This window comes from Lycium ferocissimum, chromosome 12 (genome assembly GCF_029784015.1).
Source record: "Lycium ferocissimum isolate CSIRO_LF1 chromosome 12, AGI_CSIRO_Lferr_CH_V1, whole genome shotgun sequence".
Classification (NCBI taxonomy): domain Eukaryota; kingdom Viridiplantae; phylum Streptophyta; class Magnoliopsida; order Solanales; family Solanaceae; genus Lycium; species Lycium ferocissimum.
Genome location: NC_081353.1, coordinates 28,997,490 through 29,021,064, shown reverse-complemented (window position 1 = coordinate 29,021,064; position 23,575 = coordinate 28,997,490). Strand labels below are relative to the sequence as shown.

General features: G+C 36.0%; 3 protein-coding genes across 9 annotated transcripts; 1 reads left to right on the top strand and 2 right to left on the bottom strand.

Annotated features, from left to right (window-relative positions):
* Positions 1-306: 306 nt before the first annotated feature.
* LOC132040305 (disease resistance protein RPP13-like) lies at positions 307-4,286 on the top strand. Of its 3 annotated transcripts, XR_009410663.1 has the most exons (3): positions 307-406; positions 511-608; positions 3,953-4,286. XR_009410663.1 is itself a non-coding variant. In XM_059430943.1 (2 exons), the coding sequence occupies exon 1, from the start codon at positions 1,162-1,164 to the stop codon at positions 1,906-1,908; it is 747 nt and encodes a 248-aa protein (XP_059286926.1). In that variant the 5' UTR covers positions 998-1,161; the 3' UTR covers positions 1,909-3,746; positions 3,953-4,286. The 3 variants fall into 3 exon arrangements, 1 of the variants encoding a protein (XP_059286926.1); XR_009410662.1 differs by lacking the exon at positions 307-406 and having other exon boundaries at positions 422-608; XM_059430943.1 differs by lacking the exons at positions 307-406; positions 511-608 and adding an exon at positions 998-3,746.
* A 3,929-nt stretch (positions 4,287-8,215) lies between these two features.
* LOC132041106 (transmembrane 9 superfamily member 11) lies at positions 8,216-11,160 on the bottom strand. Its single transcript, XM_059431893.1, has 2 exons — positions 11,025-11,160; positions 8,216-10,524 (listed from the first exon to the last, which is right to left on the bottom strand). Exon 2 carries the CDS (start codon positions 10,478-10,480, stop codon positions 8,507-8,509), a length of 1,974 nt encoding a protein of 657 aa, XP_059287876.1. The 5' UTR covers positions 10,481-10,524; positions 11,025-11,160; the 3' UTR covers positions 8,216-8,506.
* Positions 11,161-13,577: 2,417 nt separating this feature from the next.
* Positions 13,578-21,692, bottom strand: LOC132040857 (uncharacterized). 5 transcript variants are annotated; one of them, XM_059431547.1, is made up of 9 exons: positions 21,338-21,691; positions 20,656-20,665; positions 20,419-20,550; positions 17,603-18,584; positions 17,258-17,349; positions 15,835-15,909; positions 15,292-15,353; positions 14,714-14,783; positions 13,578-14,583 (listed from the first exon to the last, which is right to left on the bottom strand). In XM_059431547.1, exons 1-9 carry the CDS (start codon positions 21,508-21,510, stop codon positions 13,783-13,785), a joined length of 2,397 nt encoding a protein of 798 aa, XP_059287530.1. In that variant the 5' UTR covers positions 21,511-21,691; the 3' UTR covers positions 13,578-13,782. The 5 variants fall into 5 exon arrangements, with proteins under 5 accessions (XP_059287530.1, XP_059287531.1, XP_059287527.1 ...); XM_059431548.1 differs by having other exon boundaries at positions 20,656-20,669; positions 21,351-21,691; XM_059431544.1 differs by lacking the exon at positions 20,656-20,665 and having other exon boundaries at positions 20,419-20,572.
* Positions 21,693-23,575: the final 1,883 nt, after the last annotated feature.

The window sequence follows — 23,575 nt, the reverse complement described above, 5'->3', positions numbered from 1 at the left end:
GAGTGTACGGATGAGTTCCTCATCCATAGTACTGTAATGCAGAGGTCGGCATAGCCCTCCTCTATTTTCCTTTGGCCTATCTATGAAATCTGGGAACTTTGACAAAAAGAAAAAAAAAAATAGTAATACATGGATAAAATATTTTAAGACAAAAATACCATTAAAGTAAGTTATCCATGCATGACAATTCCTTCATTATTTACTATGGCATGTCAATTTGTTCATTATATTAATTGATTACTGTATAAAATAATTCTTTCATTATTATATTACTCGGTGCATAAATAATAGGAGTATCTGATAAACCAATCGACCGACCAGACAACCATCTGTACATTTTTATTTTAAAAAATGTTCACCCATTTGGACAGTCATGTGACTGCTATTTCAAGATTCAAGAACTGAAGTATAGCTACCTTAGTCATCCTCCATGCTTTCATTTTCTTTTGTTCTTTACTTTTAGAGATTAGATTTTATGATCTATAACAAAGTGCATTTTGGATTTTGAAGGCTCTGTGTTTGTCAATCTGCAGCAATATTCATTTTTTACTTTGAAGGAATCAATCTGCAGTATTGTTTTACTGCCTCTCTCTTCCAACTAAAGCTAGGTAAGTATTTGAGGCTCAAAACTCTTCTAGTCCTTTTTTTTCCTGTTCTCTAAATTGATGTACACCTACCAATCTATGATTTATCAGCTAAGGCGGAGCCAGAATCTGAAGTTTATAGGTTCTGGATTCTAATCTTTTTAAGTTGCTGGGTTCCAAATTAATTATCTGTACATATTTAATGGATTTTAAGACAAATACAAGATTTCAATCAAAGCTACGGGTTCAGCCAAACCCGTAATTGACACTCTAGCTCCGCCTTTGTTAATTATCAAAGAAACCAATAAAAAAGATACACTACAACAACAAAAAAAAACAAAAACAAAACAAAAAAAAAAAAAAAAAAAAAAAAAAAAACTAGAATTAGCTGCGAACTTAGTCACTAATTTGTAGCTAACATACTTTTTTGATAATCTGTCGCTAATCCGTTGCTAAATAGGTTTTAGCGCGGATTTGCTGTTTAGCTACAGAATTCGTCTATCGCTAATTTCTATTTTTTAGTAGTGATAACAAGTGTAAAAGAGCAAAGCAATCTTGTCCTGCAGTTTGGTGAGAAATGGTTCATGTTGCTGTGTCTTCGCTCATTCGAACAGTCAAACAACTCTTGAAAAGAAGTCCACTTGGGGTCAGTGATGAAACAATTAAATTGTGGGAATCTGTCCTTGATAGTCTTGAATATATTTCAAAATTTATTGTGGAAACTAGTAAGAGAAGGCAAGATTCTGAAAAGATTAAAGAGTTGGAGAGAAAGATTAGAGCTGCAGCTGATGAAACAAAATGTATGATTGGACTAAAGATATATGAATTTAATCTTCTGGAAGGCTCAGAAGTTGGAACAGGAAGCCAAGGTTTATGCAAAACCTTGCTTCCAATTGTAGAAAAGTTTGATGCTTTCAAGAGGGAGTTGAGCGGAAGCAGTTTTGATGCAAATGAGGATTTACAATCATCTAGACATGTTGCAAATCCGAATATAGAAAATGTCGCTGTGGGTCTTGAAGATGATTTGATGAAAATCATGAGAAGAGTGAAAGGGCCACCATCTACTCGTGAAATAGTCTTTATTTTGGGAATGGGTGGAATAGGTAAGACCACTCTTGCAAAAATTGCATATGATCATCCTGAAATCAGGTATCGCTTTGACATCCATGTTTGGGTGACAGTATCTCAAGAATATCGAATTAGAAATTTGTTGTTGTGCATTCTTTCTTGTATTTCTCAAGTGACAAATAAGATTGAAAATGAGACTGATCAAACAAACGAGATTAAGAAACAGACTAATGATCAGTTGATGGATATGATATAAAAAAGTTAAAGCGTCGGAGGTATCTCGTGGTCATGGATGATATCTGGAGTAATGATGTTTGGGATCTATTGACAAGAATTTTTCCGGATGATAATAATGGGAGTCGAATAATTTTGACCAGTAGGCTCAAACATGTCGTCATGCATGCTGATCCAGACAGCCATCCTCACGAGATGAGCCTTTTAAATTTAGATAATAGTTGGAAGTTACTTCATGAAAAAACATTTGGGGCAAAACATGTTTGCCCAGCTGGATTAGAGGATATCCGGAAGAAAATAGCACAAAAGTGCCAAGGACTGCCTTTAGCTCTTCTAGTGGTTGCAGGGCATCTCTCTAAAATTGAGGGAACACGACAAAGTTGGGAAGATGTTGCCAAAAGTATGAGTAAAGTTGCTGCTAGTGTACCTGAAAAATGTCTGGGAGTGCTTTCTTTGAGTTACAGTTACTTGCCAAATCACTTAAAACCATGCTTCCTTTCTATGGGAGCTTTTCTAGAGGATTTTGAGGTTAAAACTTGGAGATTGATCCAATTATGGGTTTTCTAAGGAAAGAAAGGGTCAAAAGCTTGGAAGAAGTGGGAAAAGACTGTTTGGAGGATCTTGTTAGTAGAAATCTGATAATGGTTAGAAAGATGAGATATAACGGAGAGTTGATAACATGTGCTGTTCATGATCTGGTGCGCCACTTGATTTTAAGTCAAGCTGAGAAAGAGAAGTTCTTGCAGGTTAAAAGAATTCATCAAGTATCTAATAGCACGTCTCGTTTTCATCGCTAAAGTTTCCATTCAGACATTACACAGGGTGAATCCTGGAAGTCAGCGCCTAGTCTGGCCCGAACATTGTACTACTTCAATGGACGAAGACTTGCATCGCCCCCTTCTAAACTAGTTCCTCTTTTGACACACTTCAAACTTCCAAGAGTTTTGGCGATCCTTCAAGTTACGTTTCAGCATTTCCCCTTTGAGATAACAAAGTTAGTAAATCTGAGATACCTTGAATTCAACTGTCATGATGATCTTCACAGGTCAGCGTTTGAACTTTATAAACTGCAGACGTTGGTTTTTGGACACGAATATTCAGTTTTACCCACGTGGATCTGGGAGATGAAAGATTTAAGGCATCTTCATGTAACAGGTATCTCTTCTTTCAGTATCCCTTCATCTAAGGTAGAGTCTGGTTTCAAGCTACAAAATCTAGAGGGACTTTCCGCTCCACTTTTTTCCAGCTGCACTAAGGAATTGTTTACCGGTATTCCCAATCTAAAGAGGTTGAAAATTCATGGAGCCTGGGGAGAATGCACGCGCAAGATGATTTTGCGGAGCTTAAATAACCTTTCTTGCTTGAATAAACTCGAAATACTGAAGTTCGTCTGCAGCAGAAAAGTACTTCCTCTCCCAGTCCCGAGTAAGTATGTTTTGCCTGTATCTCTAAAAAGGTTAACTCTAAAAAGGACATACTTACCATGGGAAGACATGGAAAATATTGTAATGTTGCCAAACCTGGAAGTGCTTAAAATCGAAGATAGACGTTTCTACGGTAAAGTATGGAGATTAAATGATGATGAGACATTCAATCAACTTAAGTTGCTTGTAATCGATTGGACGAATCTGGAGAACTGGGAAGCTGGCAGTGTTAACTTTCCAAATCTGCAGCATCTAGTTTTGAAAGGATGTTTATACCTGGAGGAAATCCCTAAAGATTTCGGGGAAATTTATACCCTGGAGTCAATAGAGCTGCATCAATGCAGCAGTTCTGCTGCAAAATCCGTGAAGGAAATTCAAGAAGATCAAGAGAGCATCGGAAATGATTGCCTCAGCGTCCAAATCTATGATAATCCTTGTAAGATTCAAATCCAAATCTATGATAATCCTTGTAAGATTCAAACTATCTTAAACGGTTGCTCGTTAATTGGATTTAACTTTTTTCTTGTACATGCTACATTCTTCTTGGAAATCATTGATTTTCGAATAAGTCCCCAACTCTCTTCAAATGTTATATTGTCCTATGCTGCTTTGGACATCATTGATTTTCTTTAATTCTTGCAGGGTATTTTTAATGTCAAGTTCAAGATCACTGATCATGACTCGAAGAGAATATTGATGTGTGTTTCGTGGATCTCCAGTAGTGGAAAGCTCTTTGTCCTAGATCAAGAAAGCAATATCATCCTGCAACACATTTATAAACATATATGTAATAGCTATCTTTCAATCTTTCACATTGATTATTGTTGGTATTGATCATCCTAACTACACATATCTTTCACTTTCATTACGATCGCTAGCTAACTAGAAAACCGTAACTTCAAAAAGGAATCTTCACTTTGTTCTATGACTACGAATATGCAGATAATCTAACTCTGAGTTATGTTCTAAGACTCTGGGATATTGTGTTTTGAATTTTTATCAACCCACCGTATTCACTATTTATGTGAAGCCCAGTGAACTTGGACGTTAATTCGGACTAATTCAAGCCTTAACGAAGCTTTTAAAATTGTATCTAGATGTGTACCAGGCCGCATGAGCTTAGCGATGTTATTGGAATATGTGTATACATTCACGGGACTGGTTGGGCATGCCATACGAGCCCCTGTGTGCATCTCTCAGGAGAAAGCTGGGAAGAAGTGGCTGATTATGAGTTGATTTTGAACCTTTAATGCTATCATTAACTCATTAACATCAATTCATCATTGGAATTTATCTTTTTTAAGAACTAAGGGGGGCAAAGTTGTTCCCTTTATTAAGAGTGACCGTTGAGTCTTTTATTTGAGGAATGTGACTCAAGTTGTTTTTATTGGGCAAGGGTGATTCTTTTGAAATTAGTGTTAATGACACTAATATTAAAAGCCCCCAAGTTTTGTTATTTATACAAAATCCCTACCTTCTCCTCACCCATCCCCCTTCCTTTTCCTCTTCCTCTTCCTCTTCCTCTTCCGTGTCCTCCTCGACCTCCTCAAGAATACCGAATTAGAGATTTGTTGTTAGACGTCAGCAAGTAAGCGTACTTTTGTTCGCTTCTTCTCCACCAAGCACGGAAGTTTAAGGATAACTGTAGGTCGGTGGCAACCTAAGGAAATTCCGATTTCTATACCTTTACGTGCACAAAAGTGGCAATTATTCTATTTTTATCATAGAATGAGTTAGTAGGTGTAAGAGAGATTAATGTCAAATCCTCAAGGACAAATGATTGATTTACCTATTCAAAGAAATTTGAGCGTTGCGGGGACTACTTTAGGACGACGGACGATCGCCCGTAGAAGGTTTACTACACAAGGCCCCTACAAAGGAAAAGCTTTATCCCAACGAATAGAAGATACTCAGCTCCACACAACATAGGGATTAGCACACTTTCGGGAAGAGGGGTAGCCTTCTGTGTAAGGATAGCATTTCTGGTCGAACTCGCCCTACCGAACTAAGAAGAACCGAACCTCGCAGACACATCTTTTTCCTTTTGGGAGGGTACTCCCAGTAGTGGGTACCTCGTAGGAGCTCGACCTACCTACTCGAGTCTTGTATGGATATGCAAGAATGGTTGCTCCTAGGTGTGTGTAGGGGTTGTGTTTGTTCACGAGAAAGGATTCCTCGTCAAGTAAGTTTGGGGGTATGGACACACTTGCGCGAATTCGGGTAACGGCTACAAGGGAGAAATCAAAAGGAAATTGTACCCGACCAAGGATGGACTTAAACTTGTAAGCTACCTAAGGTAGGGATAATCGTCCAGTCCATTGTGAAAGAAAAAAGCCTCCCCGCCATAGCGGACGAGGGTTCTTGCTTAAATTCGTCATCGTCTGGGAGCTCTTGGCGAAGAGACCTTAGGATAAGTTGATAAAACAAAAGGGATGGGAGGATCGATTCCGTTCGATAATTTTTGAAGAAAAGGCTCATTAAATGGGTAGAGAGATTGTTTTTTTTTTTTTTTCCTCTTCAAAACTAAAGGAAATGCGGGCTGGGTAGAGCTTGGCAGAGGGTTCGAGAATAGGGTAGGTACCTATCCTTAAGATTTAGTTAAGAAAAGAGTTCCAAACCTTTAGGCTCTGTACAAGTGCTGCATACAAGTTCCGGCCAGGATGATTGAGAAAGATTCAACCAATTTGAACCGCTCACATCACAATAGTAGTAGCATAAAGGCTGTAAGTCGGGGACGGCCATAACATAAGGCTATTACTTTCACACACATCTCTCTCTCTCTATCTATCTATCTATCTATCTATCTATCTATAGAGAGAGAGATATTCGTTTCTTGAACAACCTGAATGTGCCTTACATGTGTTCTACAGGCCGCACGTAATCTTTCTTCCCAACGAGCCTTTTTTTTAATTGGAAGACGGGCATTGTATTCGGTTCAAAAGGCATGGTTTCTAGTATGTCTCTAGATAGGGCCCCATATGTAAACATAGTATCTATTTAGATAGGTCTGATTGACCCTTCTCATAATGAGAATGTATATAACCCTATTCTATCCTGGTCCGGTATGGAATGAACTTATAATCATGAAATCAACTCGATCATCAGATTATAAGTTCATAACCCTAGCCCATTCCCATTTTGGGCGGAACAAATCTACTAATCTTTAATTCCAGTAAGTAAGAGGGATCTTGAACCAAGAAAAACAGAAAGGGCAAAATGATTTCCCTTTTAGTTGATTTTATTCAACGATTGACCAATACTCAAGTTAGAGTTTTGCGCTCTCTCAAAACGCCTGCACACCTGCAGGTGTTCTCCCCGGTCCTACAAACTGAGTTTCAATAAGGGGTGCTTGCTGGAGCAGCTCAACGAGATCACAAGAATGCTACTTAGGGAGAACAATCTTTTGACTCTGGAGCACTTGAATCTATTCTTTCTGTGTCCCACATCCGCCTACGTTAAAGCATCCCATTCCTTAGTGAACGGAAACAAGAGATCGGGCTAAGATGAAAAGAGGAATTCTGAAAGGTCAGTCTAAATACGAAATAGCACTTCCTGCATTACCAGGAACCCGATGTTTGGACACAGGAGAAGGGGACCCCATATGACATCTGAAAGGACTTCTCCACAGTTCCGCTAGAGAAGATCCCCTGTTGAGCAGCAGGAAAATAGGAGAACTAGATGTTTTTTCTTGTACACTTCAAATGAGATTAAAGAAGAGAATGATGATGTTCAATTGATGGATATGATATAGAAGAAGTTGAAGGGTCGAAGGTATCTTCTTGTCATGGATGACATTTGAAGTAGTAACGTTTGGGATCTCGTGATAAGAACTTTTCCAGACGACAATGATGAGAGTCGAATTATTTTGACTCGTAGGGTCAAAGATGTGGCTATGTATGTTGTAGTCCGGACAACCCTCCTTATGAAATAAGCCTCTTGAATTTAGATGATAGCTGGAAGTTACTTCATGCCAAGGTGTTTAGGATACAATAACAGGTTTGTCCTCCTGAACTAGAGGACATCGGAAGCAATTGAATCTCCAAATTACACTATGCAAAAAGGCTTAAAACAATTCTTTTGTATTTACATAAACTATGATTCCTGGCTCTATTCATACCATCGTTTCTGCATTTTTTTTTATTGTACTTAAAAGCCTCCATCCTCATCGATTATTGTCAGTAAGACTCAAACTGTCTCACATTATTGCTCGCTAACCGGTTTAAAAAATTTCTACTTTATTTTATGTGCTCCCTTTCTTATTTTACATTGCCTCATGAAATATATTTACAATTTGATAGTTTAAAATTTTAAAGAACATAGTCGAAGAAGTCCCCAATCCACTTGATATATTTTGTTGTCTTATGTTGCCTTGGACATCATGATCTGCTTCAAGAATCATGATGATGTATTGTAGTGTTCCATATCTTTTCTTGAAGAGTTCCATGCCATATATTATTAGTCTGGTTTATTCAGTAAGCTTTATTTGAAAGGTATATATATGTATGACGCATAATTTCAAGACAAAAGGTTTCAAAACAAGCTCTAAAGTCATGAATATCTTGTAGGGTAGCCGGGTAGCCTTTGGGATATGCTTAGATGTTCTTAAGGTTTCAATGGTATAAAAATTTGCAGAACATAGCCAGAAGTCTGTATAATATTGTCCTTCGTGCCCTGGACGTCCAATTAACTTTTTTCCCCGCAGGTAGTCAGAAAATATACAGGTCTTTAATCTTAGTTAACTGATAGTGACCATCGGAAATAGCCCCCGGAGCATGTTCTGGTCAGTTTTTTGTCAGAAATTAATGATTACCGACAGTGTTCCATCGGTTTCTCCATCGGAAAAATGCGTGTTTTTAGCAGTGTTGACACAATTGACCTGCTTCAAGAATCAGGACGAGCTAAGTCATTGCAAGTAATGTACATACCAGATTTACCAACTGAATCTATCACTACAAGCAACCTCCAATATGCATACTCCAACCAATGAAAGCTATACCGACTATCATGCAACACTTCACTACTAAAGAATTTAACAAAACTTGAGGAGTTTATTGATTTTCTCTTTCCAAATACCCTACAAAATGACAATAATATGACAATAAAAGTAAACAAGAATGACTTAAGACACATTTGCATATGTTTCTTCAATGGTGATTTTGCTATCTCTTTCTTTTTTCTGCCCAATAGACTTCTTCTTCAATCAAACTTCACTGAAGAGAACAAGTAATGTACAAACCAGAAAGAGGAAAGGAACCCAACCGTGCCTGTTGCGAGCATGATGGCAAGGACCATGAAGAGGGAATATCCTAGGTAAAGGGTAGCGGAAACAGGCCCACTCAAGCTTTTGAGATCGAAGATTAGATAGTTAACGGAGTATAGGAAAATGTATATAGCAACCGATCCAGAGGCAAAGAAAGATTTCCACCACCATTTCCAGTCCTCCACACAAAGATGCATATAGGTCAAAACAAGAGACACCTCAGCACAAACAACGACTAGCAGGATCATGACAATGAGGAGGAAACCAAAGACATAGTACACACGACCCATCCAGAGACTTGACATGATGAAGAAGAGCTCGATGAATAGAGTACCGAAAGGAAGGGTCCCTGCACCCAAAACCAAAAGCCAAGATGGATATTTTTGTGGCGGGATTTCACGTGGGATTTGGTTGGTTCGGACTGGGTATTCTATGTGAGGAGCCTTTGCCCCGAAATAACCACCAACTAAGGTTAGAGGAACGGAAATGCAGAACCAAAGTAAAATGAGAACGACGAAAAGTGAAAACGGAATGGCCCCTGTACTGTGACTACCCCATAGCAGGAAGTTCAATATGGTTAGAATGAGAAAAGCAATTCCAGGGAAGAAACAAGCCGCCTTCCACGAGACCGAAACCCAACCCTTGTGGTCCCCACAATAGATTGTCCTCCAGAGACGAACAGCGACATAACCAGCTGCAACACCAAGAATCATATAGAAGAATAACATGCCAGTAATCAATGTTCCACGAGAAGCCGGGGACATAAATCCGAGGGCAGCAAACATGATAGTCACAACACCCATCCCTAGGATTTGAACCCCGTCTCCAACCATCGCACACAAAAGCGATGGATTACTCGGAGCCCTAAAAACATCAGACACCACAAGTTTCCACCCGGATAACTCCTCGTTCATCTGAGCTTGAGCTTCTTTGTCGAGTTCCTCGTACCTCGTCAGATCCCGCCTCACAGTTCTCAAGAAGATTACAAGCACGATTCCAGCCAAGAAAGTGACCACCATAAGGGAGTTAAGGATAGAGAACCAGTGCACCTTTGCACCTTCCATCTTCAAATAAGCATCCCATCTCGACGGCCACTTGATGTCACTTTCCACAAAGTTCACCTCATAAGTAAAAGACACAGGCTCATTTTCTTTAATAGCCATGGCGACGGTTGTAGGGTCACACTTAATCGGAGTCGGGTACTTACTATACATTTTCAAGTTCTTAGCTGAGTCAGGAGCATGCTGGACGCTACAAGGAACAACCTCAAACCCAACAACCATGTAACCGGGCGCCTCGGATTCACCCTTTCCAACGGTCGAGATCACCTCCGCTCCGTCCCCAGTACCCATAACCCGAGCCACATTGGTCTTCTCATACTTATGAACAAGAACCGTAAACTTCAAGTGATTAAACACATAATACGCATCTTGAACCTTAATCCCAACCGGATACCCCGTCCACCGCAAGAAATAACCTTCTTTCCTCGTATACCGAATAGCAGGCAAATTATCAAGAATCAAATTCACTTGATACATCTCATCAATCCTTTTCTTCAAAAGCTTAAACTCCTCACCAGATAAAGGTTTAGTTTGACACATAAAAATGTCAGTCTCATTAGTATACATCTTAAACCTATAAGGTGAATTCTCAATCCTATCACCCATAAGAAGTTCACCAAGATTCTCAGCACTATCTTTTACACCTTCTTGGGGTTGACAAAAAGGTAAACTATAGTAACTATAAGGCAACTCAGTATCAATTGATGTCAATGAGTTAACCTTAACATTCAAGAAATCACCAACACCATATTTGTGAGGGTAACTTCCAGGCAGATAAAACCCATAACACAATTGAGATACCAAGCAGATTAACAAAACCCAAATCTTGAATTTCTCAAAAGATCTCATTTTTATTGGTTTCTTGATCAGATCTGGATGACCCAAATCAGTAACTGTAAGTAAAATGCCAAGATTAGTTGAATTCTCAAAAGAGTTTTACACAAATGTCAAGAATTAGTAAAAACTCAATGGTTTTGAGATCAAATAATGCAGTTTTTATTACTCTCTCTGTTTTATGTCTCAATTTAATTGATACAATTCTTGAGAGTCAGACAAGAAAATCTTTAACCGCTGATCTATTCATATGTCTTTTACATATTTTAAATGTCATGATTACTGTGATACAATTCAAATTTCGAGAATCAATACAAGAAAATCTTTAATCGTGATTTATCCATATCTTTTAAATATTTAAATCGTTTGATTACTATGATTTATAGTACTTTTTACGTAATTTTTAAATTATTTTCAAAAAACTTAAAGATTGTTGTTTGAATTTGAATCTTACGAACTGTATCACATAAACTGGAACAGAGGAATTAGTAAACAAGTAAGAATTACAAAAAAAAAAAAAAAAAAAAAAGAAGAGAATATATGAAGAGATTTGACTTACCTCTCTGAATGGAGAGCTACACAATGGAGAGATTTTGGAGAGACAAAAGGAAGAAGTAACAGAGGGATCTGTCTGTATGCAAAGAATTTATGTATCCAATCTCCTTGTCGGTGGGAGACTTTTGGTCAGTCTTGGGTGGGACCCCCTTGCAGAAAATGACTTATGTCCTAATCATCAAACAAAATAACTTCATAATATTTGTAACTAAATGAAAAGCAATAAAAGTACAATAATATATATATATATAATTAGATAATAATAAACGTAAATACTTATCCTTCGGGGTCCTTTCGACTTTGAGTGTATACAAGCACCTCAACTTATCTCCACTTTATCGCTAAATATCCAAGACTTACAAAATGATCATTATTATTTCAAAATTTAAGCTTTAAAAATCATACAGTATTTACGTTTATTATGTTCAATTTTATACAAATTTGTCGCTGTATGCGTACTCTAAAGTTAGAAGATACTGCCAAATTTGAGGCCAAATTTGAGGGCCTGTTTATGTATTATGCCTTTATAATTTTAAATAAAATTACAAAAATAATCCTTTATTTTTGCATATAGGTTTAAAGTAGACGTTTAAACATGCTCGAGCAATTTTCATCCTTTAATTTTGCATTAGCACTTACAATTTCCGTCAATATTTAACAAACTATATATATTAGATTTGAATCGAAACTATGAAAAAAAGGATTTAGTGGGAACTCATATTTGGAGGTGGAGTTTCTCTTATTTTTCACCTATTTCTAGAGTCTTTGTGCAATTTTTTGAAGTTCAATTCCTAAAATTCTTGTTCAATTTTTTCTTTTTGATATTTCAATTTTTTCTTTTTCATATTTCTATTTTATTTTCTTTTACATTTTTAGTCAAGTCTAATTGTTTGATCATTAAGGTGTTGTGAGAATGTTATTGATACTCAAAAGTAATTAGCACAAGCATGATGGGTGGCCTAATTCTTAGCTTTATTAACGAGGACACGACATGTCTTATCCTTTATAGGCATGAAAAAATAAGAACTAGTGAGTATGAAATTTCTTAATATTTAAAAATAAGAACCAGTGAGTATGAAATTTCTCAATATGTTAAAGTTTATAAGGGATTGAGCAATACTGAAGAGAAGGCCGTGGTGGAACGACATAGACTCAGAGATGATCAGTTGAAAATCCTTCATCAAATAATTATAAAATATTACTTTTTATATAAAATCTTGAAGATCTTTAGCAAATTTTCTGACTTCGCCGTTGGAATAATGAATCTGCTTTTCGAGAATTATAATTTTTAAAAAATTTTAATAATTTTTTTATTATTATTTGATTATATATTCCTTATGGAGAGAGAGATGTACCCAATTTATCTTATTGTGATTTATCTAATCATTCATAATTCGTTATGTGTTATGGATACATTGAATATCTATTCCTATATATTCTTGTGCTTTGATTATATATTCCTTATGGAGAGAGAGAGATACCTAATTTATCTTATTCAGTATACCTCATTCGCTAATTTTCTCAAATCATTCATAATTAGTTATGTGTTATGGATACATTGAATATCTATTCCTATATAGTTTTTCAATTAATGTGTCAAAATAGAAAAATTAATTAATTCTATCTTTCAACCATTTATTAATTAAGCACATGTTAAATATTAAGGCCTCATTTGTTTGCCTATAAATGGAATATTTGTAACCCCTTAACTCATCTCCGTTCCATATTATTTGTTCACTTTCCTCTTACACCCACCTTCTCCAACCCCCCACTTTTAAAAAATCATAAATAAATGTGTACTTTTACTACATTACCCATATCTCTCTCCAATAAATTACACTCTAATCAATATTAGTTACTTTAAAAAACAATTAATGTCAAGGTCAAAATAGAATTTTTTAATTAATTCTATCTTAATTTTGTAAATTGACAAATATTTTGGGACGAATATTTTTAGTAATGTAGACAACTAATATGGGACGGAGGGAGTGACAGAGATGAATTAACTGAGATTGCGTAATAACTGATACACTTCTCTTTGCACGTTAAGTTTTACATATAATATGCCTTTTGGCATAAACATTTTTGGGGAGGCTTAAACAGGAAAGTAAGGAAAAAGATCATTTTTTTCCTTAACAACTTAACATGCACCATACGTCTTGTTTTAATATTATTTTGAGCTATATTTTGTAATTATCATTTGGGACTCTTTTCCGACTTAGATTTTACCACTTATTGCCATGTGCTGTGTACACCTTTTCTGCTTGCGAAACAATTTCTTATGACCTTTTCAAAGAAAATGACCTCACAAAAGATCTTTTGTATCTTATTTTCTGGTCTCCAGTGTTGTAATCTTCTGTAAAAATGATCATATAACAATGAAAAACACTCATAATGAATCTAGGCCTATCCTTAACCAAAGGTCTGAATAAGGAATTGCCTATAGTAGGGAATGCTTACCCTCAAAGTGAGACTTCTCAGTGGATTATTTAAGCCCAGAGCAGGTACCAGACGCTGGGTGGAAAACCAAAAAAAAGGTGAACTTCACACTCCAATGCACCACGAACATGAAAACTTGATTTCTAGTTACAATGATTTATTCTCTAGATAATTAGTCAGCCACTGAAATAGGGCGTCAGGACAACGTACAAAGATTAACTAATAAGTCCAATCATAGTAGAACACATAACATAAAATAATCTACATCAAGATGGGAAATATAAACATTTCTTTCCCTAGTTGAAAGAAGATTAATGTGATTTTTAGCTTTTCGCACCAAGTCCTTGGGATTTAGGACGTCTAACAGCAGTTAAAGGATTGGTTATGCCTTGTGAATTTCTCCCAAGTCCCATGCCTTCAACAAACCCCATTTTTGCCATCATCTTTGATCCAAACCCCTTTGTATGCCTTTCAAATCCTCCAAATCCAATAGATGACTCCTTCCTGATGGATTTCTCGCTTCTACCGACGACTTCAGCACCTGAAACAGCTGATGATTTGGGGAGAAAATCCTTCTTTACTGATGATCTGGGTAGAAAATCCTTCTTTGCTGATGATCTACTACTTGTTTCAGGAATTTCAGCTCCCAATCCGAGAGCTTTAGGCCGCTGACGTGCTTCGATGGGCTCTGAAATGCCCTGTCCATCTTTACCTAAACCTTTACCTTCTTGATAACCCATTTTTGCCATCATTTTTGAGCCAAAACCCGTGGTGTGCATCTCAAATGCCCCGTATTCGATTGAGTTGGTCACAACCTTCGTTTCAAGGAAGGCGTTAGTTGTCTCGGTTGTTTCAATTGATTTCTCCTCAACTGTCTCGGAACGCATTATACCACTTGAAACAAAGGAGACGGGAAGAGCGGCATAGGAGCCTGTTTTCTGATCCCTTCTTTTCTTTCCGCTATCTTTTTGCCCACGTGGATTTACCGGGGTTTTGAACAATTTGCTTGGGCCAGATTGTCCACGACTACCCTTAGAAGACCTTTTAGCTGCATTTCCATCCTTTCTATGACTATGTATACCAGTGACTGTGAAATCAGAATCCTCGTCACCAGCTCCTATCAACTGAATGTTCAAAAAATGGAAATGTCATTGTCAGACAGGAACATGCATCTTTTACATAATGTTTATGAAAGGGATATGTTTTGTAAACCATTGAACTCTTCAACAGACTGGAGGTGTTAAGTAACATTACCTTCTCCAAACGAATTTTATCATTTGCAGAAGGCATAGATGTATGTTGTGTCTTGGTAACTGTCACAAACCTGGAAAATAGGGACATAGATGACTACAATGAGCACAATTTTCTTCCCATAGCAGTATTACATCTAAGATACATGTCAAAAGCTGTCTAATCAAGAAGAGGTGCACAAGCCACAATCCACATATACCGGATGGAGAAGTCTGTTCATGATCTCACATCTTCTCCTCAAAAGATTTTCCATTACTAATATTCACATCTTAAAATCCTCCTACCCGTAGACTAAGCTGTCACAAGAACCATAATTTTCACAACTAAAATCCAATGAAACATATCTATTTAAGGCCTAGAAATAAAGAAATGTCGGGATATTGCAATTTTTTTCTTCTTCATTAAGAAAGTTTTAGAACATCAGGAAATACATCTGCAATTACACACCTTGGCTTTTATATGTTTTTTTTAAACATTAAATGAAAGTCCCCACCCCCCCCCCCCCCCGGCGATCATCATTGAAAATCGCACTCCGGAAAGCTTAAAAAGGGAAAAACTACCATAGGCACAATTTGTCCTACCTCTTCTTGCCAGAACCTTGACCAACGCTTCGCAAACGGTATATTGCTGCTAATCTCTGAACCTGTGCATATTCAGCACTAAGTGTCAAAACAAGTGATACATTGAGCTCCTAATAGACACTCAATGGCAATTAATTCCTTCCTTTTGCAAGTTAAGAGTCATAGGAGCTGGTTATGCATGACTACAAACGGTTACCTTGCATTTAATTATTAAAATAATGATGTTCCATTCTTTACAAGAAAGGGGCAAAGAAAGATCAAATGAGCAACATCACCATCTAGCACATTTTTATAGTTTCCATTACAAAGAAGCGGCACACAGAGAAGTTTGAATATGATATAAGAAGTTTTCCTTTGTTATATGACTTTTCTTCTAAATTATTATTGACTATACATGAGATAATACATAATTGATTAAAACAGCACCAATTCATGAAAATTGTTTTCAAAATATGTTGAATATTTAGATGAGAAGTTGTTGGACTACACATAGACAGGTAAAGACTTTTTTTCCCTTGACATAGGTAGGACACAACACTATACCTGAGAACAATCACGTGAGTGCATAGGTTGGAAAGATAACATATCTGCTCCATCCAAAACCATCTGTTGCAGTTTCTACAATTTAAGAGAGGAAATTTCAATAAAAAGGAAAAGAAGATTATAGCTTTTGCATAGATCTATTCAACATCAGTTTGGTTTCTTTGATGCGCTGTGCTTTTACGATGGACTATAGTACTCGGGAGATGATGATTTCAATAACAAGGCAATAAAAGGGGCTCCCAACCCTTGTAAAATGTCAAGATATACATAGGTCTCTCAAGGTAGGGAAAAAGGAAGTTTCTAGGAGCTAAAGAGGGCAGCTTTAAAGTCTAAATCACCTACAAAATTAAGCAACTTAAAGGCAACGACGAAAAGGATACTCTTTTTTTTATTTGATGAAGGAGGATGCTCGTTTTTATTACTGAGTAACTAGCACAGTGACTCAGCTACAAAAGGAAATAACATGAAAAGGGATAAAAAATGACTCGATGAACATTCAACTGCAACTTACTTTACACCATTCTCATCTGCTCACCGAACTAATAAATCGACTGAAACGAACAAAACCAGAAATACAAAGAGGAAAAAACAAGACCAATCAATCAAAAGAAGTTACGCCTTCATGTCAGCAGATAAGTGATGCTTAAAGACCAATTGACAAATAATAGTTCAAAAGTTTCACACTACTGATATTAGAGAACTTCACCGTTTAGGCAAGAGAATGGTGTTTTCTATTCCTTATCCCTTTACCTATTCAGTGAGGTTCTTTCATATCAAACTTTTTCTTATCCTGAATGTAGAAGAGAATGGAAACTGTCTTAGTCTGATTAGGAACCTCCTACAATCCCAACCAACACGTATTTGCAGTAAAATTTGGTTACACAACTATTTGCAGTATATCAGGATTCTCTTATGGCCTGGTTCTTATAGAAACAAGATCAACAAAGAGACAGGATAAATGTACGGACTTTAGAACATCCATCAGCCTAAACATACAAGAGAGCTCAAAACTTAAAAAACAAAAAGGAAATAGATGAGATAATTTTTCATACCACCATGTTTCTCACCGACAAAGTTACTAAACAAATTTAGCGGAATAGAAAAAAGAATTAAACAAGGAAAAGTTTGTGTTTAATGCACAAATAACCTTAAGATGCTCTCTGCTTCCTCAGTTCAGGAAAAGAATTCCAGGAATGTGAACTGACATGCCTGAGTCATTGATTCTAGAATAAGCTTTCACAAGCTAAACCATACCCTAATATATTTTTCCATCAATAAATCAATTAAAGAATCTAAGTAGTACAAAATGTCAAAAAGACGGATCTGCATAGGAGCGTAGGCAGTTGAGAGGATCAAGCTGGTGGCAAGATAAAAGCAACACAAGACTAGATACCGAGCAAGGCAGACAATCTCAAGCTCTTACTATATTTATCTTCTGAAGATCAACACCTCGGCGGAGCATTCTCTCTCGACGCTTCAAAGCCATCATCTCCTTGCGATGTTTCTTCTTAGCACCTGAAAACATAAGCTAGGAGTATATACAGTGGAGTTGAAGGCACATGGTCAATACACACACAAAAAACAAGGTGAACAGAAGAAAACAATGACAGCAACAGCACAGAGAGAGAATTCCAGGGGAACTTTATCCTCTTCCAACACAAGAGAGTACCAACTTATGCGTACTTGAAATTTAATGGCCAAGCATAAGCAGATTTACATAAAGACAAAACATATTGTCGCAAGTCGGTGATAGGGCAGATATCTTTACCTGGAATCCTCCCGAAATTTTTACTCTTTTGAGACTCAAACGGCCATGACTGAGGAAATTTAGCAGCATGTTTCTTTTTCCCAGAAACTGTTCTCGGATCCTTTACAAACATAAGGTCATCCAAATCAGATCCCCGAACATGCTTGGCAGGAGTAGATTTCTGACCTCCTCGGTACTTTCTCTCTTTTTGAGGCTTCTTCTTTCCATACTCCCTAGAGGCTTCCTGAAGATCAATCCCACCCAACTTCTCTACGGTTTCATCTAAGCTGTCATCAGAACAGCTAATGGGAACTTGTCCAACCAACTGTTTAACGTCAATAACATCGCACATTCCACCAGTGCCTTCGTAATAATCTGCAGCAACCTCTTCATCAATATCTGAATCACTATCAGATGAGCCATCACTTTCAGATGATCCATCAGATTCTGACGAACAAGAACTTCCATCATCTGATGAAATGTCTTCATAATCACCATCACTTTCCTCATCTGATATGTCATGAGTATATAGCCTAAGCCCCCCAATAGACAAAAATCCCTCATTCTCCGCAGAAGATATTTCAGCTGGCAGGGGATCGTCCATGTCCATGCTCGCCCCACCAAGGAAGCCACCATCAGCATCCATATCCTCCTCAGAAGAAGAATTTTCTTTCTCATCTTTGGATGACAATCCAACTCCTCCATGTGTTGTTTCTGCTTCATCATAGAATCCCAATCCTCTGTGTGAACTCTCATCCAATGAGAAACCAGCACTATAATCTCCAGCATAGTCAACTTCATGAGAATCTTTATTTTGTCCAACATCTATAGATAAAGGGGTTGTGCAATCATAAATACATCCCTCGTTTTGAGGTTCCTTATTTGGGCCTTCATCTATGAAAGCAACAATTTGAGTTTCCTTTGTATCAACCAAAATAATAGGATGTTCCGAGTCCAGCTCATTGTCTTTTACTTCTCCACTAGGCACCGCATCTGAACCTATCTGGAAAAAGAGACAGATAATTTCATCAGCAATGCAAATTATTGCAATTTTATTTTTATTTTTTGAAGGTATCAGATTATATATATGAATAAATAAGTAGCCCTTAGCACAAAGACCGTATTGCAATTTTTTGTTTTATAGTCACATTATAGTGGGCATAGTTCAGTGGTAAAAGTTATAGGGCATAGTTCGGTTAAAGATGGCTGCACGAGCAGCAGCACCAACTGTGAGAAATCCACCAATCCACATGTGATGCGCGAATAATGACAGTTGTGTACCATAGTCATTAGCTAGAAACGGATAAGGGGCAAGAAATACATATGGCGAGCTACAACAGTGGTTAAAGAGCCAAACATAGCTAAGTTAAGAGATATTGAGCATGCCCATGATGCTGTTAGGATCTCATATAGGCCTTATGGCATAGCTGAGTTACGAGATAATTGAGCATGCCCATGACGCTGTTAGGATCTCATATAGGCCTTATGGCCCTTGATAAGGAAATTGAAAAACGATTAACGAATGTGAAAAGTAGAAATGCAGTTTGCAAATTGGAATTTATTTTCATGTTTCTAAGCTCTAAGCTAAGATTAAACAAAAAAATTTGCAAATAAAAGTGCTGATGCTACAACCAGTCAATAAATTGTTAAAGCTTAAATAAAAGCTAGATTAAGCAGTAGCGTACCTCGTATTTTTCCCTCTCATCAGAAAATTACAATAAAAATGGATAAATAGCCAAAACAAAACTCCCCTACTCATCAATTTAAGGGAACGCTAATCCTTTAAGGGAACGCTAATCCTTATACTCCCTACATTTCAATTTATGTGAACCCATTTGACTGGGCACGGAGTTTAAGAAAGAAGAAAAGATTTTTAAACTTGTGGTGTTAAATGAGTCACATATATTTTGTGTGGCTATAAACCCTTGCATAAAGGTAAATTGTTTCCAGATATAGAAAGGGGTCATTCTTTTTGACACGGACTAATAAGGAAATAGGTTCAGATAAATTGAAACAGAGGGAGTACATACTGGGCAGATAATTAAGGAGGCGATAATTTGTAAAGTTCAAGAATAAATAAAGTCATTCCAAACCCATCAGAGGAAATAAGTGGAAAATCCAAATGTCTAGCCTTTTTTTTATCACGACCATATTTCCCGCCTTTAGCCAATATCAACAGGGATCAACCAAATATTTTATTAAGATCCAAATTATTAAGCTAGAGCTTGTGTACAGAAATAAATTATTAACTAAATAGTCCTTTGAACTACAGCACTTCACTAGATGTGTATAGTTCTTTCACAACCAAAATACAACATAAATCTTCCCTAAATATTCAACCTTTAAACCTCCAGCAACAAAAGGATGCAGAGACATACAACTTTCTCATCCTCACTGTAACCAGGATATAAAAGAATTTCTACTCAATATTGCATTTCCCTATAAAGCTATCCACAGTTACTGTAACACCAAAATCTCTGTGATCATCATTACCTTACACTAAAAATTCAATCTTTGACAATTAAATCAACTTCAAAATGCCTCTGAATCTACAAAGGATATACTCTAAGTCTCTAACCTGCTCATTCCTACACAATCATCAACTTTTTTAATGGAAAACAAACATAAAATACTGATCAACAACAACAACATACCTAGTGTAATCCCACAAAGGAGGTGTTTGGGAGGAACATAAATGTGATCAACAACAACAACATACCCAAAAGGGGGGTGTAATACCTTGGAAGGTAGAGAGGTTGTTTCCGATAAACGCTAGGCTCTAGGAACATAAAATACTGATCCTTGAAGGAAAAATTCAATCCAAAAAATAAACATACCACTGAATCAGCAGAAGGGTATACATAACGGATCTCATTTCCTCTACTTTTCTTCGATTCGCTTTTCGAACTCGAAGCATTTTTCGAGCTGCTAACAGCTGCATTACGATTCCTTGAATTACCATTTCCACTTCCATTTCCACTCTTCAAATTCCTCCCTAAATTACCAAATAAATAAACAAACAATTTCACGGTTAATACACACATATATAAATAAATAAACAAAACATTTCCAGTCTTCAAATTCCTCCCTAAATTCCCAAGTAAAGAACTAAATAAATAAATAAATATTTTCACTGTCAAAACACACATATATAAGTAAATAAACAAACAATTCCACTCTTCAAATTCCTCCTAAATCCCCAAATAAATAAACAAACAATTTCACTGTTAATACACACATATTTACACACAAACATATATTATTAAATAAACAAACAATTTCACTGTTAACACACACATATATACACACAAACATATATTATTAAATAAACAAACAATTTCACTGTTAATACACACATACTCCCTCCCTTTCAATTTGTTTGTCCGGTTTTGACTTGACACGGAATTTAAGAAAGTAAATAACACTTTTTAATCTTGTTATCTTAAACTAAATATACGTAGAATGTACCGAAATACGATCTTAAACATATCATGCCGAATGTTGAAAATAAAGAGTTGCCACAAAAAAAAAAAAAAGAGGCACTTTTTTAGCCAGCGTTTGGCCATAAATGTTGGATCAGATTTCAAAAATTTATCTTCAAAATATTTTCAAGTTCCACAAGCTGGCCATTCACAAAAATTTCAAATTATTTCTCAGGTAAATTGCTAAGTCCAAACACAACTTCAAAAACTCAAATTTACCTGTTGAAACTAAAAAGTAACCAAAAAAAAAAAAAAAGACATTCTGTTGAAATACAGAGTAATTATACCTGTTGAAGGAGGAGAATTGTAAGGGGCCCAATCAGATAAGACTCCACCTTCAACAAACAACCCGACCCGACCCGAATAAGAAGACCGGTTCCTATTGGGCTTTCGGGTTGTTTTGGATTTATTATTAGATCTACTTTTTCTGTTATTATTTCCTCCCATTTCTTGTTTGATCTAACGGTGGCGAAACGCCGTGGACGGCGGAGAGAGAAGGAGGAGATTGTAGATTTTTTGTAAGAAAGAAAAAAAAAAAGAAAGGGTAAGACGGTGAAGAGGTTGGATCCAATGTGGTGAGGTGTTTGTAATTCTTGTGGTGAGGTTCAGCTCAAAATGTTGTACTCCCAGTCACAAGTTATTGTTTTTCTCTTACATGTTCCTTAAAAAAAAAAAAAAAAAAAAAAAAAAAAAAAAATTACTACATTGTATTTAATTGGGATAAAAATGCTATCAAAATTGACTTTTTTTTTAATTCTTACAAAAAATGACCCAAGTTTTTCTCTCTCGCGCTCTCTCTCCCTCTGCCTTCTTATATATTTGTATATGTTGGTATAAGTATCGGTAGATGTTTGTATATGTCTGTATATGTTTGTATATTTTGAGCCATTTTTTGTAATGTAAGTTTTAGGCTATTTTTTTGCAATGTAAGTGACCAACTTGTATATTTCTGAAATTTTGCAAAAAAAAAAAAAAAAAAAAAAATTACTTCCTCCTGTCTCAAAATAAGTATTGTTTTAGCTTATTTCAGGCCTATTAAGAGAAATAACAAACACAAAATGAAGTATAATTTACTAAATTATTTTTATTTATTGGATATTTCTTGAAAACGAACACTATTAAGAAAAAGTAGTTTTTTAGAAATAATTACTATTTTTTGTCTTTAATTTCTAAAGCGACACTTTATTTTAGGACTTTTTTTTGGGGCTAAAATGACACTTATTGAGAAAGTATTAATTAGGAGGAATTTTAATTATTTTATCATTATTTATTTATCTCTTTTTATTTAATATTTACTCTATCTCTGTCATCTCCCTTTATAAATAAAGTGTTTGTAATCTTCAAGAATAAATACTAGTATTAAGGATAAAAATGGGAAAAGAAAAATGGATTTTGTCTTGAGTTTATCAAAGGATGAATAAATTGAGACAAATATTCTTAGAAAGCACGATAAATAATTTGCTAAGGTGAGTACTTTTTTCTATTTATGGAAAGCATATGAGGTACAAGGGAGTTATTGCGTGAGGTTGAAGTTGTATAAATGTTACTTGTGGGTGTAATGTGTACATACTGAAAGAATCGATATGATGGAATGGCATCTACTGCAAGATATGCGAACAGGCATCCACGGTGAAGCACGTCTTGCTTGCCTTGTGGCTTGAGCATAAAATAACGAATATTTGAAACTAGAAGAATATTTCGAACAAAAACAAATAAATTATCTTTTTTTTAAAATTATGCTTACTCATTAATTTTTATCTAGATTAGATATTTTATTATATTAAGTAAAGTATAAATTTAGAATGTATATATGTCTATCAAATCGTAATTTCGTGTACCAAATATTTCAATAGGGTCGCATTACTATTTTTATTTTGTTCCAACTGTATGATGAATAGATATTGGCCCCACTTGTGAGATTAAACTGAGAATGTTGTTGTTGTACTTTTAGGGGTCGTTTGGTGCATAGTATAATATATCCTAAATTAATTTTTTATCTCCACTATTTATTAAGAAGCGTATAAATTTATCCCATGATAAATTTATACCTTCTACCAAACAAAGTATAAAATGCTTCCAACTTAAAAGATGGGATATTCCTTCTTACTCCAATAATCCCAAAAGATGGGATAAATTAATCCCGGGATTATAATCTCGGGATAATTTTGGCTACCTACCAAACGACCACTACTATATGAGACAACTTTAATAGATAATATTCCCTTAAATTATATTTTGTGCTCCACTATTTATTAAGGGTGGGCGTTCAATATTCAGATCGATATTTTTAAATTTCGGGTTCGATAATCGGTAATTGTGAGTAGATATCAAATATCGAATCAAAAAAGTTCGGTTCGGTAATTCGGTAAATCAAACTTCTGCTCAGTACGGTATTCGGTAATACTATATTAAAATAGGACAACATAACTTGTAAACACAAATTCTAAATCTTCCCGTCAATATATAATTCTAAAAACAGAATAATTAAAGCCTGATGTACTCTGAAAACATG

Coding starts and splice junctions, on each gene's coding strand:
- LOC132041106 (XM_059431893.1), bottom strand. CDS start 10,480: ATGAGATCTTTTGAGAAATTCAAGATTTGGGTTTTGTTAATCTGCTTG.
- LOC132040857 (XM_059431544.1), bottom strand. CDS start 21,510: ATGGGAGGAAATAATAACAGAAAAAGTAGATCTAATAATAAATCCAAA. Junction 18,585..20,418: donor ACCCTTCTGCTGATTCAGTG/GTATGTTTATTT, acceptor CTCTTTTTCCAG/ATAGGTTCAGATGCGGTGCC. Junction 15,910..17,257: donor ATCTTCAGAAGATAAATATA/GTAAGAGCTTGA, acceptor CTTAAATTGTAG/AAACTGCAACAGATGGTTTT.
- LOC132040305 (XM_059430943.1), top strand. CDS start 1,162: ATGGTTCATGTTGCTGTGTCTTCGCTCATTCGAACAGTCAAACAACTC.